Source organism: Zea mays, chromosome 8, assembly GCF_902167145.1.
Source record: "Zea mays cultivar B73 chromosome 8, Zm-B73-REFERENCE-NAM-5.0, whole genome shotgun sequence".
Taxonomy (NCBI): Eukaryota; Viridiplantae; Streptophyta; class Magnoliopsida; order Poales; family Poaceae; genus Zea; species Zea mays.
Window position 1 is genome coordinate 47820780 of NC_050103.1, and position 18713 is coordinate 47839492.

At 45.4% G+C, this 18713-nt stretch overlaps 1 protein-coding gene across 1 annotated transcript; it reads right to left on the reverse strand.

The window, feature by feature from the left end:
• Positions 1–984: 984 nt before the first annotated feature.
• Positions 985–7786, reverse strand: LOC100501769 (Dephospho-CoA kinase). Its single transcript, NM_001196431.2, has 4 exons — positions 7709–7786; positions 7465–7594; positions 5800–5947; positions 985–1573 (listed from the first exon to the last, which is right to left on the reverse strand). The coding sequence occupies exon 4, from the start codon at positions 1540–1542 to the stop codon at positions 1135–1137; it is 408 nt and encodes a 135-aa protein (NP_001183360.2). The 5' UTR covers positions 1543–1573; positions 5800–5947; positions 7465–7594; positions 7709–7786; the 3' UTR covers positions 985–1134.
• Positions 7787–18713: the final 10927 nt, after the last annotated feature.

An 18713-nucleotide genomic window follows, 5' to 3' on the forward strand; every position in this document is an offset into this window, starting at 1 on the left:
GGAGATAGTAGGATTTTAGGGTAAGGACATGGATGGCTGCGCCGCTGTGGACTGCGGTACCTAGAGGTTGGTCGGCTGGAGACGTGGTGGATGATAGGATGGTGGCTGGCCGGTTGGGGAAGCCGGGCCCGGGAGGGGAATGAGGATTGGGCCGGGCCCAAATGGATAATGACAGAGATGGTAATGGATACCCGCGCTGATACTCAATAGATATTTACTCTATTATGATATGTATATGGCTAAATGTTCTTTCTATGGATTTTTATTGGACAAAAACATTTACCCAATAGGTAAACGGTTATTAGAACGTTCCATCATCACCCATACCTGTTAACCCGTGGTTATAAAAATACCCAATATAAACTTAGCCCAAAAGCAAGAACTTGGCTTTATTCATACATTTTTTTACTATTTAACAACATTTTCGTCGATAATATCATAAAAGGCTTACAATTATTCGATGACCATGTAATGAAACATGTAATGTTATTTACATGAATATACTTGACATTTATATAATATAGATATTTAATCTTTGTAGGTATATGTGATCTGACGAGTAACACGTCCCTACATGGGTATGATAGTAAATACATAACCACCAGTGAATATAGTTGAACTAACAGAACTATTTTTTTATCGTGGGTATAAGTATATGATACTCATGTGGTTATTTACCATTGTCATCTCTAGCCGATAAACCTCTCTAGCCAATGAACATGTTCGTGTGCTGTGCCGTCAGAGGATCACTGTTAAGTTCGGGGCCCACAAACATGACTGTTAAGTTCAGGGCCCGCAAACGGGTGGGGACTGAAACCCCGACCACCCAAACACACAGCATTTCGGGGCCCTAACCCGAATACCCGCCCCTCTGTCATTCCTGTTACAAACATGCTTTAAAAATATTACACTGGGCAGGTAACTTCAGCCAACCTATATATGCATTGTGTTACTGTGGCAATTTCTATTGCAAAAAACAATACGTCAAACAAAAAAATTATTTCATCAATCAAAGCTCCACATACAGCCGTTCAATTTCCTTGTCAGGCACAGGCACCAGACAAGCTTAATTGTGTACGTCCTCTACTCTAAAACGACATATCACTGTTCTTAGCTTCCTGAACCTTATCAGAATCATAGTAGATTCTTCCGAGCAAGCAATACGCCCACTGCCGTACACACGACAACGGAGATCAGGCCATCTCGGGATCTCAAGCGTTCCTTCCATGTTAATGGCTCAGAAACTTTCCTCAAGACATCCTGGAACTGCAGTCTGGTGTCATCCAGTGATCCAGAGTTGTTGATCACTATGTCGGCTTCCGACCTCTTCCAGTCCAACGCAAGTTGTGCGTTGACCCTGTTCTGAGCTTGTTCCTCAGAACACCCGTCTCTTGACATCAACCTCTGAATCTGGGTTTCTGGGTTAACCCAGACCACAGTTACTGGATTTGTCCATCGATCTATCTTGGTCTCAAACAACAGCGGGATGTCCAGGATGATAACCTTGTATCCTTTCATCCATAGTTTTGCCATCTCCCACATTATGCCCCAAGAAATATGTGGCGCCAGAAGACTGGAAAATAAAATAAAAACAACTCCTGTTAGCAATGGTAAATACTAACAAAACTATAAATGGTTCAGCTAACTGAAAAAATAACAGAATAAGAATACCAAAATAAGCAAGCATCAAGCGATACTCATGAAGAATTATATTAAACCGACAAAGAAAAATCAGACAGACCAGTGTCACAGTTAATTATTTAATTATAATACCATTATATTGTACTTACCTTTATTTTCTTGTGTACATACAAGTCGTAATGCATAGCATAGTTTGCAAAATAACATAGTTCATAGTTCATAGTTCATAAAAATAACAAGTCCATAATGCATAGTTCATAACATCATAAATAGTCCACAAAAGACCAGAAGACAAGGTTAAATTCAGATTCTCAACACTGAAGTCATCTCCATCTATGAGGAGCGAGGAGGAGATGAGATGAGAGAGAGCCTGAGACAGAGCAGAGAGGAGCAGGGATAGAGGCGTGTGTGGCTTACCAGCCAGGGGCAGAGTAGGGGGCGAACAGGGGCAAGCAGCGCGGTGGAGAGCAATGCGGGAAGCGAGATTGAGCGGCGGCTGGCGGGCGATCACACGCAGTGGGCGAGCGGCGTGGCGCACGGTGGCCGAGGCAAGAAGGGGCGAGTGAGCAAGAAAGGAAGGTTTCGAGCGGGGCAAGTGGTGGGCTAGGGTTATTGGGATGGCCCTATCCTATGGCGCCTACTAAAGGGAATAAGGCGTCACGGAGGATGCCATGGATGCCATGGCAAACGCCATGGACGGCTCCACTGAAGGGAATAAGACATCACAGAGGATGCCATGGACGCCATGGCGAACACCATGGACGGCTCGTGGACGCCATACACCTAATTGGTAAGGCATCGTCTAAGTCATCCTCTCCAGCACCTTAGCGCTTAAGCAACGATTAAGCGGCGCTTAATGGATGCCATAACAACCATGGTCACCAAGGCTACTTGCTGTTCCGGACTCCAACTGTGTGCGCTCATGCACCGCCGTACTCAGCTGTCATCGCTCCCACTCGCCCTTTCCATCCATTGGCCAAAGTTCGTCCCATACTCAAACTGTGGCCATGAGTGCATTTCTGTGTCAGGTTTATTTGCCTCTCCTGCAAGAAACAGACGAGCTAGGAACTATAAAATGCAGCGCCCCGCTTTTAAGTCGAATTCCCAACAGACTACAGAAAATCAGAAATGTCCAGGAAGCTCTACAAAACAACAGTTGGTTACCATCTGCTACGCGGTCTTATTCAGCAAAATCGGCCTATGAGCGTTTCCATCCTGGTTTAGTCATTTTTGAACCAGCTAAACAGATCTAGAAAAGTTGGGTACCTCCATGTTGCAAGATTTTTACCTGGTTTGACACCCTCATTAGATGTTGGACAGCTGATCGTTTAGCCCGCCAGGGGTTAGATCATCCAGAGAAATGTCCTTTATGTGATCAACGGGAGGAAACTGTCCAGCACCTTCTTATGGCCTGGGTTTTGCGAAGGAAACCTAGTTTAAGGTGCTAAGCCAGGTAGTGCTGCAGATTCTAACTCCAGGAGCAAATCATGAGGTGCTTCAGGATTGGTGGAAGGAAGCAGAGGCCAAGGTGTCCAAGCTGCAGAGGAAAGGGCTTAACTCATTGGTGATTCTAGTTGCTTGGTGGCTGTGGAAACACAAAAATTCCTGTGTTTTTGAGGGGGCCTCCCCAAACACCGACAAAATTCTTCAGAATATTCAAGAAGATGCCAAACTGTGGGGTTTGGCTGGAGCGAAACCTCTGAGAAGTCTATGACCTTAATCTAGGATTTCGTCCCCCCCCCCCCCCTTTGTTCCTTCTTTCTGTTTTCTGGAGTGTGATCCCCAGGTTTTGGTTTGTTTAGTTCTTTTTTCTTCTTCCTTTTACTGTTTTGGTTTGTACTTGGTCTTCTTTAGACCTTTTTCTCTCTTAATATAATGATGCGCAGTTCTCCTGCGTATTCGAGAAACTATGGGTGCGTTTGGTTGCGGGACAGCCAGGACAGGAACGTCCCCTGTCGTCCTCCCTCGTCCCTCCAATTTTGAGGGATAACTGGGGACAACACTGGGATAGTCCTGTCCCAACCTCTGACCCTGAACCAAACAACCTTATTTGAGGGGTCGTCCCGTCTCATCCCGTCCTGTCATTTCAACCAAACGCACCCTATAATTTTAAAGATTCTTTTTAGCAACATGGAACTAGAGCCTTGAGCATGTTTTTGAATTCTGTTTTTCTCAAGTTACATCACCCCAAGGACTGGTTCGCCGAGTGGTAACCCGGGATAACAGTGCAACCACAAGACTCATATGGGCTGATCTTGACTAGTAAATTAGAACTAGGGTTGTAGCTTGCTTACCTAAAAGATAAGGGGGGAGATTTTTAAGTGGGTATTGGACTCCTTGCTCAATTGGGTGCAACTTGGTTTATTTGATATTTTGTCAGTCACCTACTGTGTGGACTCTGGTACTTGATGCCTTGATGGCAGATTAAACCAGTAAAGGGAAACCACACTCAAAGAAGCTTTTTTAAAGATCTAGTAGTGTACCCTATCACACTTTCTTGAAAGAGTTGATATATGCTTTATGACATCTGGGCATCTGGCATATAAAAATCATGACTTATGGGTAAAGATGTACAACCTCTGCAGAGTGATAAATCTGATATATCAGTCGTGTTCACGGTTAAGTGTGGCTCGGATCCTCATAGATTAGAGTTTTAAAAACAAAACAATATGTTTATTAATCAAATTAAAATCAACCAACTAAGGCTTTGTTTGGGAGAGCTTCACTTCAAAAAAATCAGATCTATTTCAGCTTCTTCTATCCACGAGCTCTAACTTCAAAAAAAAACTGAAACTAGAGGCCAGTTTCATAAAATTTTCGAAGCTCCTCAAAGGGTGCTTCAAAAAACACAGTTTTCATACCTCCCCATTAAGTTGCACAAAAATTACGCACTATGCCATTGGTTACATGACCTACCAATTCATGTCTCTTTCTCTGCCCGCTAATCATTAAGGGTAATTAAGGAAACTGGCACAAAATAATTGTATTATAGAAGCCGGAATCTATATGCAAACCAAACACGAACAGGGCCTAAAAGTGACTGCTTCAGCTTGCCACTATAAAGTCGGTCCACTTTTGTTGCTTATATTGCAACCGCTGCTCAGATTAACTAGAATATGGAAGAGATACTATGGATCCAAAATACTTTTAGAAACTTAAACGTACGTGCCACCAATCAATCATCCTGTGATGATGGAGTTCTACTGCGAGAGATAGAGTTATGTTGTGTTGTGCTTTACTCTAAGGACCTTTGTGTCTCATGTAATACGTTGTCTGATGATTATTCACTGATGAAGTTGGTTATATGTGTGAAAATTCATCACAGGCACACATACTGTGTCATCTAGTTTTATTCTTAAAGTTGGGTGTGATCATGGTTCTTAAGGCGGTAAGACGAGATAAGGCGCTGGACCACCGCCTAGACGCCTAGTCAACGCCTAAGGCGAGCAAGGCAACACCTTATCAGCCTGAGAATCAGCAAAACAGCCCCATGGAGGAGGAAGAAAAAGAAAAAGAAAAAAAGAGAAGGAAGGGGTAGGAGGCCCAGCCCACCAGCCAACCCATATAATCCTTCCTCTGGCAACCCTAGGTTGCCTCTCTCCCCCACCATTCAGTTGCTGCTGCCCCCGATTGAGCCGCCGCCGCCTCAGATTCGTCGTCGCCGCTTCAGATTCGCCGCCGACGACGACGATTTGGACGCTGCCGCCAATGATTCAGCCTCCGCCGCCCTGGATTTGGCCTCCGCCGCTCCCGATTCGGCACTGCCACCCCGAAACAGCGCCGCCCCTTTCCCTTCCCATATGCCCTATGCCCTCTTGCTTATTCTTACCTAGGCGACGGGGACGCCTTGGATCTTTCAGGCGCCTGGACGCCTAGGCGTCGCCTAGGTGACGCCTTTAAAACAAGGGGTGTGATGGCTATTGTATGTCTTGCCATGTTTAAGGGTAACAATAAATGAAATAAATTTCAACAATACTGAGTAGGAACATATAACCAAAACTATAGCATATAAAAAGAATGATATTTAGACAGTTGACTCGAGTTGTTTAGTAGTTAGTGTGCAGTAACAATAATACAAGGAAATTGACATGTATTACTGCAGCAATAAAAATAGAGAGTGAAAGACGACCAAATATTTGAAATCAGTGAAAGGTGTACCGGTTCAGAAGTTGACGTTTTGATGGGTCAGAAAAGACAATTTGTCCTAAGTAAGCTCTGTTAATTTCTCCACCCTCCAACAAAATATCATTCCCGAAGGCTTTTTACAATCTTCTTCCAAACCTCCAGTGCCTTTCTGCACTACATCCTATAAATGCATGGTTTTCATAATCAGCATGATGTTTGTAAAGCTCACACAGTTGCAATGCCTCACAAGCTTACAGCATCGAATAAAAATTTCAGAACTCTGAAAATACAATTATCAACCATGCACCATGCTTTCCAGTGCGAGTAATGTATCTAAGCCATTCATTTTAGTAGCTATGGTTGTGGTTTTTGTGTACACTGGCTGTCAGGTTGTGTAGAAAAAGGGCAAAATAACTCCGTTCCAGGCATTCCTTGTTTTTAGTTCCGTCATTTTAGGCAACATTAAGTCATTCAATCGTTCAGGTAACATTAAGTCATTACAACGTACAGGAAACATTAAACCATTCGAATATTTTGAGCGCATTAAGCAAGGTTTTAAAGTTGTCCGACTAAGGCCTTATCACTAGTCCAAGCTCGATTAGGGTCTCCGACTCGACTAGAGCGACTAGGTAGCGATTGGTCATCCTAGTCACCAACTAATCGCGATTAGTCGTCCGACTAGGGGTTATGGTCAACTAGTTATGCCTGTTTTGGGCCACTAATCCAGCCTCTATTATGTGGGCTGGCCCACCATCTGTATACTACACAAACACTGTTTTTCCCTACGCTTCTACCTGTACCAATATGATACGCACTGTCTCGCGGGCACCCTTCCCCAGCACCGGCACCCCTTCTCCAGCGTCGCTGCCCCTTCTCCATCGTTGTGCCCTCCTCTCCCGCCGCCCTGTTGTGCTCCGGCGACCCTCTGCTCGAGCAGCAATTGCGCCCCCTGCATCGCGCGGCGGCTGTAGTCTGCAGAGACCCCCCCCCCCCCTCTAGCGCGCTCATGTCCTCCTCTGTTGTCTGTTCAATGGCTGAACAGGCGAGTAGGCGACCACTCCTCATCTGTTTAGAATTCAGAGACCGAGATGAGCACCACTTTAAACTATAATTGCTCTGAAATTTTGGTTGTTCAGTGTTCTCTGTTCACTTATTGAGCAGTATTGCGCCCGCCTTGACCTCCTCTTGAGTTGTGCTTCACTTGATTGTTGTGCCACTGTAGATGAGAATAGAAGGCAGCGTAATAATGTTGAAGTCATTTCCCCAGAATCTGTGTTGCCATAGCCCCAGAACGATGGCAGTGGCACAGGTACAATTCATGCAGTCCTGCGGTCCACCTAGGCAGCTACAGCTATATATATTCATATATATATTGATACACACACAGCCAACACACATGGTACTGTTATAGGTGGGCGACTAGGAGTCGACTAAGCTCGACTAATCAAGCAAATCAACGTTTAATCGCGATTAGTCACCTTATCTGTGCTCAGACGACTAGAGTTGACTAGCCGACTTTAAAACCTTGGTATTAAGTCATTCGTTAAATCATTTTTGGCTCGGCTCGTGGGCGAGGCGCACGGCCCAACTCGCCCGGGCGGGGGGTGCTGAAAGCAGCACAAAATTTGATTTCTAGATAGCAACCTTTGCGCGGATAGCATCAGATAGATCCAGGTTTGGGCCGCGGGCTTAGCTTACCCGAGCAACGATGTCTGCATCGACGACGGGGACGCCGGCGTCCTTGAATAGGTTGGAGACAGTGCTCTTCCCGGACGCGATCCCGCCCGTCAGGCCGACCAGCCTCATCTCCTCGGGTTCCCCCCTCTCGCTGTAAATGATAATAGAGAACACCCTCAGCTGCCGACATCATACTTACACCAGAGTTGAGCACTAGGACGAGAGGAGATCCAAATTGGGGCCTTGGGGGCGAAAAAAAAATTACCTGGAGGTGCCGCAGTCGAAGGCGCTCGGCGGCAGCGATGGGTTAGTTGAAGGGAGCGGGTCCGTCGGGGCTTTTTTTTTTCTTCTCTAGTTGAGACTTGAGATTGAGGTACTGATAGATGTCATTTATAAAAAGTTAGAGTTATTAAATAATTTTAGTTTAAAAATAAATAAGAATAGAGCTCTATCATAATCGGATCCATTCTTAAATTTTGTAGTATAAAATCTAGAGTCCATTACCACATCTAGATACTGACCTTAAAAATGACCTGTTATTTTAGAGCTTCAAATAGAAAGAGCAAGTGAGCAAAAGATTATTTTAGTCATTTCTCGCTTCAATAACTAAGATTTAGGGTGTTTAGTTTAGCTTTCTTAACCAGATTTACTGATAAAAATCTAAAATCTTAACTAAACTGGTACAATATCAGATGAAAATATAAAGATTTTTCTAGTTCAATTCATAATCATCTTCTACCTTAGATTTTTTAGATTCTTATCATTCATGTTATAAGCTATCTGACCATCAACTCACAACAACTTTCTAACAACTATAATCTGATTTTTCAGAAATCTACATCTAAACCAAACAAACAATTAATCAGTTTGCTTTATCTCCTCGATCCAACAGGCCCTTACTGTTAAGGCCTGTTTTGAGTGGTTGTCGCAGACTCCGCATTCCGAGCAAGTGAGTGCAGCTAGGCTAAATGCCCTCACGTGCAAAAGCGTTTTAGAGAAGATTTTGTCCAACGGGATCTGTTCTACACTAGGTAAAGCTTCAATGGCTGAGTGGTCTTCAATAACTATATTTGGGTGAAGTTTCACCTAGGACGATGAATAGTGCTGCCTTTTATATGTGTGCTTCAGCGGTATTCTCTAAAGTGTCCTCCAAATATAGAGAATGATCTTCCATACCCCATATATATAGTCTCTTTTCTATATCTGTTTTTATACTTTAAACAATAGACTAAGCACTAAAATATGCATAAGATATTTGAGGGTATGATAAATAATGATGTATAAAAATCTAGAGTTAAATATGTTGTTGATGCAGAAAACCATGAGTCAAACACTCAGGAACTCGGGAATAGTGAGTGAGCAAGGAAAACAACAAGCCGGGAGCGCAATTTCTTTGTTAAACGTGTTCGAAATACCTATAGGACCAATGTATTTATAAGGATGGTTGTAACACCCCGTCCACTCTCGGACCGACACTACAGGTACTTGCTCTTGATAGCCCTATAAGATCATATATCATCCCCACAGGCCAACACGGGCCTTTTGTGCACACTTTGTCCTCACTCATAAGCACCCGAAAAGATTTCCCGGTTGGTCACCCATCTCAAGATTGCTCTAGGACAAGCACGCTTAACCCTGAGGTTCTTTCAAGACAAGCTTCCAAAAAAGAAGATACACCTTGTTGGTATGAATATTCTATTAATTCTATTAAGCTTTGGGTCAGTATATCACCATCCACCTAGACCAAGATATCACAATCCATCCCCCTTAGAAGACCAATGTCCTCGTCGATCAACCCTAAGCCAAGAACCTCTCCTCTTGGCCACGTATTTATGTCTAGTGTCGTCATATGCCATGCCATGTCACCACTCTGGGCCCACATGCGCCATGCACCATATACCAGAACCCCCTAGCCCACACACGCCCGTGAAGCGAGTGTTGGCTCTGATACCATTTGTAACATCCCATCCACTCCTAGATCAGTAGTATTTACTCCTGGCAACCCTCTATGATCATATATCATCCCACAGACCAACATGAGTCTTTTTGTGTACACATTGTCCTCAATCATACGCACCCAAGAAGACTTCCCGATCGGTCACCCATCCCAAGATTTCTCTAGGCCAAGCACGCTTAACCCTAACATGCTTCCGAAAAAGAAGATGCGCCTTGTTGGTATGAGTACTCTATTAATTCTATTAAGCATTGAGCCAGGATATCACCATCCGGGGGCTAGGATATCGCAATGGTCGGGGGTTGGTAAACCCAAGTACTATTATGCCCCTGGCCACCAACTATATTCCCGACATGCATTGTACAACGGGGTAATTACAGTGTAAAAAGTATGAGTTCTCCTGTTACACTCAAACTAATACCATATATGGTCACTGACAAGTGGTCCTAGGGTGGTCTAGTCCTGTCCCATGGTGGTCGATCAGTGTGATGGACTAACACATGTCTTCTTCTCTTAGTGGCGAGGGCACTGGCCCCTCGCAAACTCGGTCGACCTGTTAGAGTGATCCGCCTTTGTCTTCACTAGACCACCGGCTAGAGATCGAAGGCTTCGTCATCCGAGGGCGTTTGGCCCCAGTTGACATCGCCTTCGAGGCGGGGAGACCTAGGGTCCTGGCACCCGGCTGTGGGGAACTTCGCTCCTTGTTTGTTTATCTGTCCCTGGATCAGTCTTTGGGCGAAGTGGATTAATGCATGGGGAAAACGATCGAAGGGGCATTCGGCCTTTGTACCAACACCATACCCCCCGAGGGATAGGTTCAACTTGTTGAGTCAATCCCAAAGTATTTTTAGAAGAGTCAAATGAACGTTGTCCTCGATCGCAAGTTAAACCTTTGTCTCATTTTTTCGACCGTTGTGTGGTGACATGCACGACTGTGATGTGTGTGACACGTCTTTTGATGGTCGTGATTGTGGTGTTATCGAGGTGGTACGTGCTTGCTATAAAAGGGGTGGGACAGAGATTACTTTTCCATGCCTGCCATGCTTTTTCCTTCGCCGCCCACCTACTAGCGTTCTCGTGTCGCTCGACCGTCGTTCATGCCGCTGTTGTGCGATCTGGCAAAGAAGCAAACTATGTTCCACCGTCATTGATATGTATTGCCACCCTATTCTTCATCATTGTCATAGAGTGTTGAGCCCCCTCAAGCAAGGAGGTGGCAATGGATTCTGGCAAAGATAGGGTTGGCTTGAAGCAGAAAGCGTTGTCCGATGAAAGCAAATGGAAAAAGAGGGTGAAAGGGTCGAGGTCTCTGAAGGAGATGGAGATTGTGTCTGATGAGGATGTTGGGTTGAGAGTTATGGCTAATGAGTTTGCTGAGGACCTGACAGAGACTGTTGGCGAAGCCGCGTCGCCCATGACTCTTCTAATGGCACAGATGAGGGCGACCACGGTTACGAGGGGTAAATATATTCCTACTGCTGTTGAGGAGGTCTACAAACTGAATAGGCTAGCTCGGTCTATTGATATTTTCCATATGGTTGTGACATTAGAGATGTTTTATGTCACACCCGGTTTTGGAAGGTAAACCGAATGTGAACCATGTACGTGCCAGGATCAGAACTCACGTACACAGCGATTACATAATTAGACATCATCACACAATGCTCGAAATAAATAACGGAAAGGTACTTTAATTACATCAAGATGTCTAGGACATCCACAGAGTCTAATACATATCCATAGTGTTCAACATTAATATCAAAGTGCGGATAAACGAAACGTAGAAGATAAGCCTACACAGGCAGCTGACTGGGGGTTTGCCACTAAAGTAAACTAGAACTCGTTGTAGTCCTGGAACTCCTCAAAGTCCTCCATGTTACCAACATCTCCTCCTGAGCACTGAGTACAGTGGGGACAACCTGGGGTGGGGTGGTTTGTAAAGCAAGGGTGAGTACACATCAACGTACTCAGCAAATGTCCCGTTTGGCTAAAGTGGACTAGCTGTATGTGGAGTTTAAGGTTAAGCAGTTGCTTTTAGTTGATCAAGTTTTATTACTATAACTAGAGCCAAATTTTAGTAATAAACCCAGTTATTACCCAGGAGTACTCCCTCCAAGAGGAAATACCAGAGATCAGAATTATACTCATCATTGCTAATCATCATCATAAAAGTAATCAAAGTTCTTCTAATCAAAGAGGATCCCAAGGCTGCTCTTAACCGTGAGCACGACTGATATACCAGTTTCTAACACTCTGCAGAAGTTGCACACTGTACCCACAAGCTGTGATTCCCATTTTGCCCAGGGTTCTAGCCTCCCCATTGATCACTACCAAGGTGACCTAGCAGGGTCTCACTACGTAGCATTTACAAAGATTTCCCAGAGGTCATAGTCGCCCGTTAGGTTTCTCCAGTTTGATAAACACAGTACATCTCCCCAAAGGAAGGGTGACTAACAAAACCAAATCAAAGAACCTCTGCAACCAGCCTCGGTAGAGCAAGTACTGTGCTCGGACCCCATTGACGGCCCTACGGCGAAGCCAACTACTCCTCTGGTTCCTCTAATTAATCAGTTAAGGGCGTCCCATTCCACCCTCATGGTTGCACTGTTATTCCGGGTTGTCACTCCCCAAACAGGTCCTTACGGAGAGGCACTCAGGAAACATCATGAGCCCCCTAAAGTAATCACAAGAACCTCATCGGGATAACATCATCGTATCATAAATAATCACATCATATTCATTGATTAAGTTAAAGCAATAGCATAAGCTAACTATGATTAACCCAAAAAGGTAAACACGGGTAAGGTAAATACAGACTAGTCAATCCTTAAGTTTCAATAATGTAATGTGGGGCAGTGAATTATAAAGTAAAGTAGGACATGATAGATATGAGGACACTTGCCTTCACCAAGTTGTTGCTCAGATAGATCTTCGGCAACACACTTAGAAACTACGTGTTGCTCGTTGTCTAAATAAAGCGATCATACATTCAATACATTTGGAAAGTACAAATGAACAGCACATCAAACATGTACAAACATTGGAGCACAACTCAGAGGATGTAGTGTTAAATAAAGGAGAATGAGGTCAAGTTATAAAATGAACTAATCCTAATTAGGAGTTGATTACTCTATAAGTGTTTGGAACATATCTCAAAAAGGTAAAGTAGTAATTTAAACAAGAAAGAGATTAAATCATAAGATGGACTAATCTCATTTAGGAATTTGATTATTCTTTAAGTGTTATCCATAATTACATAACCTAATTCTATTCATTTCATTGAGACCTAAAATTTAAACCAAAAATGAATTCATGTAATACATATTATTAATCCCACAAGATTAAATATATTTTAACTCCTAGGGCTTTCATTTTATTTATTTCATTAAATAAATAAAAACATTAATTTTGTACTCTAGGTGTAAAATTAAAGTGTACAGACCATAGATGAACATAATTTATTTGGACAGAGAATAATTTTATGAACATTTTGCAATTTGAACCACTAAATTTGAAGTTCATATGAAAAAGTTATGAAATAAACAAGTTTTGAAGTTGAAATATGAAATTAGGGCTAAATCTGTGATTAAATAAAAGTAGAGGGGGCTATCCAAAAGAAACCAGGGGCGTGCGCGCTAAAACAGAGGACGACAGGTTGATTTCCTAGAAGCCAAGGGTCTCTTAAGTAAAACTTACACGCGAAGGGGTATGGGGTAACCTCAACCGTCGGATCAGAGATCAACGGCCAGGATTAGATCGCATAGGCGCGCGCAAGGGAGCGAGCGCCCGGACGCGACTGACAGGCGCAGACAGGGCATCAGCGAGCCAGGGCGGGCTGACCAGCCGAGCCCAGGGGGCAGGGGCGCGAGTGAGGGGGAGAGGGCAGAGCGGCCGGATCCAGATCGGAGGGCTACGATCAGATCCGCTCTGGTTAAATCTAAACCGCCCGATCTCGGACGGACGCCCGAGATCTAACGGCTGGGGGTCAGACCTAAACGCGGTAGCGCCGCTCGGTCCCATGGCGAGAGCTCGCCGGAAACGAGGGGGCTGGCCACGGCGGGGCTCCAGAGGCTTGGGGACTAGCTCGGGCGCGTTCTGGGCAGTCTAGCGGACTCGGCCATGGGCATCACGCCGGCGCGGGAGCACCAGAGGGCGCTGCACACGGTGAGGCGAGCTAACGGCGGCACGGGGCAACTCCGGCGAACAATCGCGCGCTAACCAGGGCAGTAACGACCAAAATAAGGGCGCGGGCAGGTTGCTCACCTCGAGGGGAAGCACTGGAGTCACGGGGCAATGACGGGGGCGCAGGGACTTGACGGGGCGACGGTGGTGGAGCTCCGGCTGCACGGGAAGATCTCCGGTGAGCGCGGACAGGGCAGACTAGAGGGATTAGGGGCGAACCGAGGGGTGTTCTAGGTGGAGGGTGATAGGGCGGAGCTTACTGTAACATCCCAATTTTGATCCCAAGGTTTGAAACCATAAAACTCCTAAACCCCCCCTTAATTATCTCCTAAGACCCCCACCTCATGAGACATTTCATTCATCATATGCATACACTATGGTTGTTAGTAGCACCTCATATAGAATATTTTAACACCCAAGAATTATAGATAAATATTTGTTTAAAGGAAAAAGGAGATTATAGAAAAGGAGAAAGTAAAATAGATTTGGAAATAGGAAAATAAAAAGAAAAGGGAACTTTTGTTCACCCCCCAGCTGGGCCGATTCCGGACCAAGTTCCCCCCTCTCTCTCTCCCGTGCACCACGCACGACCCACGCGACCCACCTCTCGTGCCCGCCCATGCCCGCGCCACACTCCCCTCCCCTCGCTGACGACCTGACCCCACACATCAGCCGCGCCCGCTCTCGCTCCCTCGCGACCGCTCTGCCTCTGGCAAGCGAGCCCCGCTTGTCAGCCACTCTCCCCTCGCCCGTGATCAGGCTATCGGCGCGTTTGCCGCCGGCCACCACCCATCCCGTCGCCTCGCCATTATCGCGCTCACCAGCTCGGTTTGGCGCCTTGTGCCTGCCCGAGCCATCCCGTCACCCCGTCTGCCCGAGCCATCCCGTCGCCACCACTGTGCGCCATCATCACCGTCGCGGCAAGCGTCGCTGGTGCTTGCCACCTCCCCTTCCTCCCCCTCCCCGGCCGCCTATAAAAGGACCGCCCCAAGCTCCCCCAACTCCTCACACCGGCCTCGGCCTCCCCACACCCCTCCCCCAGGCTCAATCGAGTCGCGCTGCCGCGCCCTTCCTTCGCTCCAGTGAGTGCTCCTGCCCCTCTCTAGTAGCCTTGGGTCAAATTGGGTTAGCTTTGGAGCTTCACCACCTCCCCACGGTCCCAAGGCACCATTTTCACCTTCCCCGTCGCACTGCTTGGCCTCACCGGCGATCTCACCGCCGCAGAGCCCGCCACCCGCCGTGGACCGACAATCCCGAGCGTCCACCGACCAAATTGACCCCACCTTTGTAACCCCCTACCTCCGCTCGTGCTTTGCCACCATTCCATCGACGCAGAACCGAACCACCGGCGAGGAACCGCCGTCGGGTTCACCGGCGACCGGTTCTCACCACCGTGGACCGCCCTTCTCCCCCCTGACACCGTGTCACACCCAGATTTAAGGAGCAAATCAGGGTGCATCTCATATGTGCGCCAAGGAAGAACAACACACATAATAACAGAGTGCATAGAGATAAATGTCATAAATATCATAATGTACTTATTACATAGCGGAAGTCTTACAAAAATAAATGATAAAATAAAGCGAACTAAATATTATTCCCTGACGCCACAAAGCTGACTAGAAGACGCCACCTAGATCAAGTCGAAAGCCTCAGTGTTAGGCGGCTCCTCTTCGACCACCTGTTCTTCTCCTGTGGGGAGTGTGAGACAGCAAGAGTGAGCTCACATACGTTCATAGCTCAACAAGTCGTGGGGAATAATGTGCATGAACTCACCAAAGGTGGGAGTTCATGTGAAGTGTAAGGCTGATCAATAAAATAAAGGCTGAAGCTGAGCATTGCTTTTATAAGTTGGTCAAAGTTTTATTAGCAATTACTAAGTGTAAGTAAATACCAAACCTTAATAATAATAAATAAAAGTAATAATAAAATAATCCCAAATGTGATGCAAATGTCAAATTGAATTTTAATTCCATAGATTAATCATGTGAGGGTCCGAGCTGCTCATGACCGTGAACACGACTAGTATACCAGTTTTACACTCTGCAGAGGTTGCACATCTTTACCCACAAGTCATGTAACCCATCTGCCAAGAGACGGCCAATCCCATACACATCTACCGAGGAGGCGAGGCAGTGTAACACTAAGAGGCCTTTACAAAGTTCCACTAGCTTCAGAAATTTCGCTATAGTTTATAGGAAGCTCCAGTGCAGGAATCCCTCGCCTGACCGCCATCGCAGCAAAATCAACCCAAGGACCTCCCTACACTGACCACTCCCCTACTACCCTTGCCCCTTTCAAGTAAGGAAGTCATCCACTAGCTTTCCTAGTTAATCAGCCAAAGGGCGTCCCATTAAACCCTTGTGGTAGCACTGTTTTCCTAGGTGGTCGCTCCATGTTCCCATTATCATAATGATCTTAACATGAACAGTAATAATAAAATATAATAAAAGTGTAATCATGAATAGTGTATCTCCATACCCAAATCCACATAAAGCAATAGCAGGTACTACCCAAAAAAATTTCAGAGGTAAACAAGGTATGAAGATAACCAATACTGGGGTAACCTATTGGATCCCATCAAAATTAACCTATGCAGATCATTATAATTAATAACAACATGGCTGGGAAAAAGTAAGTGATCAAGGGCACAACTTGCCTTCAATGAGCTCCTGCTCAGCAACTTCTACCTGCTGAACCTCAGGATCCAGAGTAGCTTGCTCGTCTACTCGCATCAACACAATACATACATAGTATAGCGAAAATTAACATCACACCAAACATGTAAATAAAATATACAATAAAAATCTACACATTAAAATAAGAACATAGGGACATGAATCGTTAATTTTGGAGTTATGGATTTTGAATTATGAATTTCCAAAGGTTTAATGTGCTTGAAATAGGATTAAATGAGAAATTAATTTTCTTATTGTTTTCATGTCAAAACAGAGACACTAAATGATAGACAATAATATTACAAAATTTTAGAAATTTGAATGGATCAATTTGGAGCTAAAATGAATTTTCTATGCATTTTACCAGTTTCTAGAATTGTTTTTGTATTAAAAATGCATTTACTAATTCATTTATTCATTTTAAATAAGTTCTGGACTAGGCGTCTATTTTCAGAAAGACCAGGGGCCTTGGCGCAACTAAACCTAAGACTCAGGGCACTGTAGAGGTGGACGGCGGGTTGTTTTTAGATAAACAGAGGGACTCTTTAGTGTAATTGTCGTCGCGAAGGGGTATCGTCTAACCCCCGGTCATCAGATCCGAAACCGACGGTGAGATCAGATCGAGGGCAATAATGAACCGATATCGCATAGGAGCCCTAGGATTGCATATGGATGGCTCAGATCTTATGGTGGCCAAAGCATCGCGGATCGCCCGATCGAACATCGATGGATGCGATTGAATCGAGCGAAAGGGTATCTCCTATCTAATCAGAGCCACACGCGCTAGATCCAACGGTCCGCGGTCGACTCCTTTTCCTCCTAGACTGAGCCACGGCGGCGCGCCCAGCCTCCTGGCGGCAGAGCACGCCAGCGACCCCTCTTAGCGATTCTGAGCGCCAAACTACGATTACCTAGGTGCTAAGCGAAATTGAGAGTGTGGCGGACATAGGGAAGTGCTTATTACCGACAATGGCGAGGTGGAGGAGCCGCGCCACGGCGAGAGGCGGAAGGACGGTACGAACACTGCTTCGACGAGCAATTCACCCAGCTAGATGGTGATTCCTTCCAATTGCGGCCGCAAACCTCTTTCCCAGGCGCAGGCGAACTCTCCTGGCAGAATTCCTAGGACACGGCGACAGAGCTGCGAATGGTCGATGGCGGCGGCGATTTCACTCCTCTGCGCGCGAGGCAATGGTGATTTTCTTTTGGTCGGCGCCGCAAGATTGAGGAGGAGAGGAGAGAGGAAGGAACCGTGGCCCCCCCCCAAATCATATATAGGCGCAGAGAAAGTCACCCTGGTCGCCCGGATTTCGCGCCGGCCGCTATGCCATGACCCGCATGGAGCTCGGTCGAGCTGTTGTAGGTGAGCGCCCCGACATGTGGGCCCCAGACGGCAGCGGAAGTGAGCATTCGAGCGCTGCATCGGTCGCTGGTGAACGGGCCCACCTATAAGTGGTCGGTCAATCGCGAGCGCGTGATGGAGGCCGGGTTGTGGGCCCAGCTGATCGGCGCGCGCGGGTAGAGTGGTGAAGCTGAGCAGCGGGCCCGCGAGGGAAACGTGAATTGGGCCAGATTGGGGACGACGGCCCACCTAGGTTAGGTTTGCTTTTCCTTTTTCTTTTTATCTCCCATTTTCTTTTCTTAATTTCTAAAGTCAATTTGAACTCGAATTTAACTTCAAATCTTGTGCAAATTTTATCCCCAAATTATATTGTGACTTTAAAAATACATATTCTAGAAATATAATTATATTATTTATATTTTTATATCGTTTCTCTTCTTCTCATTTTCAAAAACCCAAAATTTAATTTAGGGTTTAATCCAACTTCTAGTATTTATTATCTTATTATTTTTATCCTTATTATTTTTATTTAATGCACAAACATATAACTCCAACATGATGCATAATTTTTTTTATCATTGTTTTAATTCATCTCTAAATTTTATGTATGCTCTTTTTATGACGCAAATGAGGCACATAAATTAAGGAATTTACTATATAATCCTTTTATTCAATTTTGAGTATTACAAATCATACCCCCCTTACAAAGAATCTCGTCCTCGAGATTTAGGAAAATCTAGGGAAAATATGTGGAAAATCTATGCGAAGCTCTTCTTCTCTCTCCCAAGTAGCTTCATCTTCTCCATGGTAACTCCATTGAACTTTGCACATCTTTATCACCTTATTTCTCGTGACACGAGTCAGTGTATCAAGAATCTTGATGGGATACTCAGCATAAGTCAGATCCTCTTGAACACTAAGGTCCTCCAGTGGTAGCTGCTCTTCAGGTACCCTAAGACACTTCTTTAGTTGTGACACATGAAAGACATCATGCACATCCGCAAGATGATCAGGTAACTCCAATTGATATGCCACCTCTCCCACTCGCTTTAGGATTAGGAAGGGTCCAATGAAGCGAGGGGACAACTTTCCCTTGACTTTAAATCTCCGCATA

Excerpts from the sequence above, each read along its gene's own strand:
- LOC100501769 (NM_001196431.2), bottom strand. The coding sequence starts at position 1,542 with ATGTGGGAGATGGCAAAACTATGGATGAAAGGATACAAGGTTATCATC.